Source organism: Saprolegnia parasitica, assembly GCF_000151545.1.
Source record: "Saprolegnia parasitica CBS 223.65 unplaced genomic scaffold supercont2.695, whole genome shotgun sequence".
NCBI lineage: Eukaryota > Oomycota > Saprolegniomycetes > Saprolegniales > Saprolegniaceae > Saprolegnia > Saprolegnia parasitica.
Genome location: NW_012157089.1, coordinates 1 through 3,880, shown reverse-complemented (window position 1 = coordinate 3,880; position 3,880 = coordinate 1). Strand labels below are relative to the sequence as shown.

General features: G+C 58.7%; 2 protein-coding genes across 2 annotated transcripts; both read right to left on the bottom strand.

Moving 5' to 3' along the window:
• Window positions 1-3: 3 nt before the first annotated feature.
• Window positions 4-2,761, bottom strand: SPRG_17642 (hypothetical protein; the record flags this gene model as incomplete). The annotated part of the gene is made up of 11 exons (XM_012357022.1): window positions 4-166; window positions 226-627; window positions 681-883; window positions 926-1,073; window positions 1,125-1,273; window positions 1,326-1,568; window positions 1,622-1,756; window positions 1,809-2,032; window positions 2,094-2,185; window positions 2,236-2,573; window positions 2,624-2,761. Coding segments are annotated over 11 exons (2,235 nt in total), but the record flags the coding sequence as incomplete, so codon positions are not given.
• A 671-nt stretch (window positions 2,762-3,432) lies between these two features.
• SPRG_17641 (hypothetical protein) lies at window positions 3,433-3,864 on the bottom strand (the record flags this gene model as incomplete). Its single annotated transcript, XM_012357021.1, has 1 exon — window positions 3,433-3,864. The coding sequence occupies one exon, from the start codon at window positions 3,862-3,864 to the stop codon at window positions 3,433-3,435; it is 432 nt and encodes a 143-aa protein (XP_012212411.1).
• Between the last annotated feature and the right edge of the window lie 16 nt (window positions 3,865-3,880).

Sequence of the window (3,880 nt, the reverse complement as noted above, 5' to 3'; positions counted from 1 at the left end):
TACGCTCTCCTTTGGCGGCTCGACCATGACGCTCTCGACAAGGATCGCCGAGAACATGTTCATGACGACCCAGACGCCGAGGACGACGATGGCGGAAAAGTACAAGGGCGCGATCGCGCCGACGCTGATCCAGCCGTCCCAAATCACGCTTGGGTACTCGTCGTACCTACGATATGATGTCATGTCGCATATAGCTATAGCGAGAATCGACGAGCCATGTCGTACGTGATGACTTGAAAGACGGTGAAGAACGCCCAGAAAATCGTGTCGAAGTTGGATCGATGCAGCTGCGTCGACGGCGACGTCGAGTTGAACGGCATGGGATAGTTGTTGGCGTCAAATTGAAACTTGGTCGCAAACACTTCCATGCCGAGGAGCGCGAAGATGTAGAGGAAGAGCACGAGGAAGAAGAGAAAGTTGAGGATCTCGCCCATCGCCGCCATGATGGACACGAGCAGCTTTGTCAGCGACTTCCACGCGCGTGCAATCTTGATGGCCCGGAACGCGCGCAGCGCTGTAAAGCCAGAGGCGCCGCTGACCGTGCCGTCAATGTAGTACGGCGGCTTGAGCACCATCTCGATGATGCCAATGACGACCGTGAAGCAGTCGAACCGGTTAAACTTGTCGCTACAAGAGAGAGAGAATAAGCCCTCCTGTCTCATATCGATAGATCGCCGTACTGCCAGTAGGACCCCAGCCCCATGCCGGCCACTTTGAGGCAGAGCTCGAGGAAAAAGTAGAGGAGGAAGACACCGTTGAGAATGTCGCAGAGCTCACGGTACTCGATCGAGCTCGGGTGGTGGTCGGTCGTGAGCACAATCACGTTGGTGACCGTCATGGCCATGCTCATGGTCGCGAACATCGGCGTTCGAATGAGTCGGCGCTACAACGACCCATGAGCGGCGACGATATTCAAAGAGTGTACCGCGCGGTGCCGCAGCTTGGCGATCGCACGCCACTTGGGCTGGTGCCTCCGGTGATGGGTGCCCGATGCGAGGCGCAGCGACGGCCGCTTGAACAATTGGCGGCTGGACGTTCTGTCGGCGTAGCTCGCAAGTGAGATGCGTCGCTGGCTACAAAATGAGAGATATCGGAATCCACGCAACATTGCATAGGATGCCTACTGGGCCATGACGGTCGCGTGGTTCTCCTTGGCTTTTTCAAATTCGGAAAAGAGGACGGCCATGTTGAGCTGCAGCAGAAAGCACCCCGCGACGAAGAAAATGGCGTTGAAATAGACAAACCCGGCCACGGCCCCGCCCGCGTCTTGGGTCTACACACATCCCGTCGCTTGCAAGGTCATGTTGCTACGACGCATCTCGTACGGTCTCGGTGAGCACCATCCAACCGGACGCTGTCACAATCATGATGATCATGACGAAGACGCTGTACACATTGTCAAAGCTCGTAAAGCCAAAGTTGAGGTTGGGGCTGAATTCGGCCTGGCGCATGATCGAGAACGGCGAGTAGTCGGACGGCATCGGGAGATCCAGGTCTTGAAAGCGTGGGGCGCCAAACGGATCGTAGTTGGAGCCACACGTTCGATTGGCGTCGCACTGCCGCCCCCACTACAGCGCAAATGTCCATCACTATCGATATATCACCACTGCCGTTGACGTACCGAAGGCGACGAGCTGCACAGCCACGGCGTGCCATGATCTTCGTCGGGGTCCGTGGGCCAGAAACAGCGCATGGGCGATGGCCACGACTCGTTGTTCTCGATTGAGAGGCAGCGGAAGGCGTCTGGCGTCGCGACCTAGCGCCAGCAAATACTTTACACGCTGTTCTTCAAGGTGGGAGACGCGTACGACGCTGGCGAGGTAGCTGCTCGTCGGAGCCATGGCCGAGACGTTCCACACGGAGGCGTTGAGCTGGACAGGAAACGGCGTGAGGCGACATCGATAATGCCACGAGCCGCGCCAGAGCTCCATGCCGAGGATGGCAAAGAAGAGATAGCAGAACGCGAGGATGATGGCCACGTTTCCGAGCGCCGGTAGACTCGAGAGAAGCGACCCCGTGAGCACTTTAAGCCCTACGCATCGTGTTGATGGGCATGGATATCATAGTGCAATGTGACGGGCTCTAGTGTGTACCCGGCACCGAGTGGAGTGCGCGGAGCGGCCGAAGTATTCGCAGCACGCGCAGGATCCCGAGCTTTGCAGACGAATAGACGAGCGAAAACGTCCTATGGACAGATTACGTGTCGTGGCAGACACCACATTGTGGCATAGGTACCCCGAGACGATTATGACAAAGTCCAGTCGGTTCCAGCCGTCGCTCAAGTACGTGCCTTTGCCCATGAGGAAGCCGTACGCGATGATCTTGAGGCTCGCTTCGACGAGGAAGACGTAGAGCGAGATCGCGTTGACGTGGTCGATGAGCATGTTGCGGCGATTCGTCGGGTCGGGCACGCCGTCGATCGCGTTGGTATAGTCGACGAGCCCGAGGAGGAGCGTGTTGGCGAGGACACACACCATGATGAAGCGCTCAAACCACTTGGACGTGACGAGCGCGAGGCAGAGTTGCCGCACCGGGTTCTGCAGAGTGAGGCAGCCGAGCGCGATCGGTGCCGGCTACAAACCAGTTCTTATAGTAATAGTAGCATTGGCGTCGCTGCACGTACCTTGATTTTTCGGATCGCGCGCGACGAGGCCTGGCGCACCCACTTTCGGAGCGAGAGCGCGGGCGACCTGCGCTGGATGACGACGAGGTTGTCGCGCATCGGCGTCCCGAGCACCGGTCCCGGCGCGACCGAGCTCATCGGCGGTGTATATATAAAATTGCGTTCGGTTTCCAAGCTATAAATGCATTGGCAACAGCCGCGCTCATGTGATGCGACGGTACGCACCAGTAAATGTAGAAAGCCCGCACAGCGCCTCGTACGTGCGCTGATCGTCCACACGTCGTCGTCGTTGTCTGGTGCCAGCTTCATTCGCACGAACGGAGCAAGTCGGGGATTCTTACTCTGAGCACACTTCCGCCAGCATTGGTCTTCGGACCAAGCGACTCGTTGGTGCTGCTGAATCGACGCGACAATACCTTCTTGCTAGCCAAGTGTAGCACATATCTAATGCAGTCTGTATGATGGTGTCTCTTCTTCGCTATTCCGTCCCTTGGTGTCGCAGGGGTCGTGTACGTCTGCAACCGACCCGACAATAACGTTCTCGTCGACGTGACGTGGCAGCGCCGCCAGGAGGCGAGGCTCCATTCGCTCGGGTCGGTACTAGCATGGGCTTGCGCTCTGCAGCAGCAGTTGACCTACCGGTCGTGCGGGCCCACAGAGTGCGCGCCCACCTTCAAGTTGCCGTCTTCTCTTTCCAGCGTGCGTTGTGCTGTGGTGCTGTCCTCACCCCGACCACTACCAAGTCCCGCCCTCAACGAGTTTGCGCCAACAGTTGGTCAAGAATGGGTGTATGTACAAGCCTTAGCTGCTTATCGCCGGCGGCTCGACGGAGGCGGCGCGCCACGCGAGCTCGCCGTCGTCGTCGCGCGCGGCTTCTTGACGCGGCGCTTGTAGACTGCGATGGAGTCGTCGACCTTGATGCCCCACTGGAGGTGTTCGGCGCGCACGGCGGCGTCCAGAAACTCGTTGAGCTTGTCGGCGCGCTCGCCAATCGTCTTTTGGGAGAGGTTGCCGAGGATGTGGCGCTTGGGCAGCTGCGGGATCTCCGTCTTCTTGAAGCCGGCCTCCTTCTGGAGCCGGTCGCAGAGCGCGCGGAACGTCGAGTAGCGCTTCCAGCAGTAGACCGTGCCAAAGTTGGTCGTCTGGATCTCGAGCTTGTACTGCACGTACTTTTGGCCGCCGCGGGTCACAATGCGCGAGTCGACGATGCGCGCCGACGCCAAGCCAATCTCCTCGGGCATGACCAGACCTTCTTCA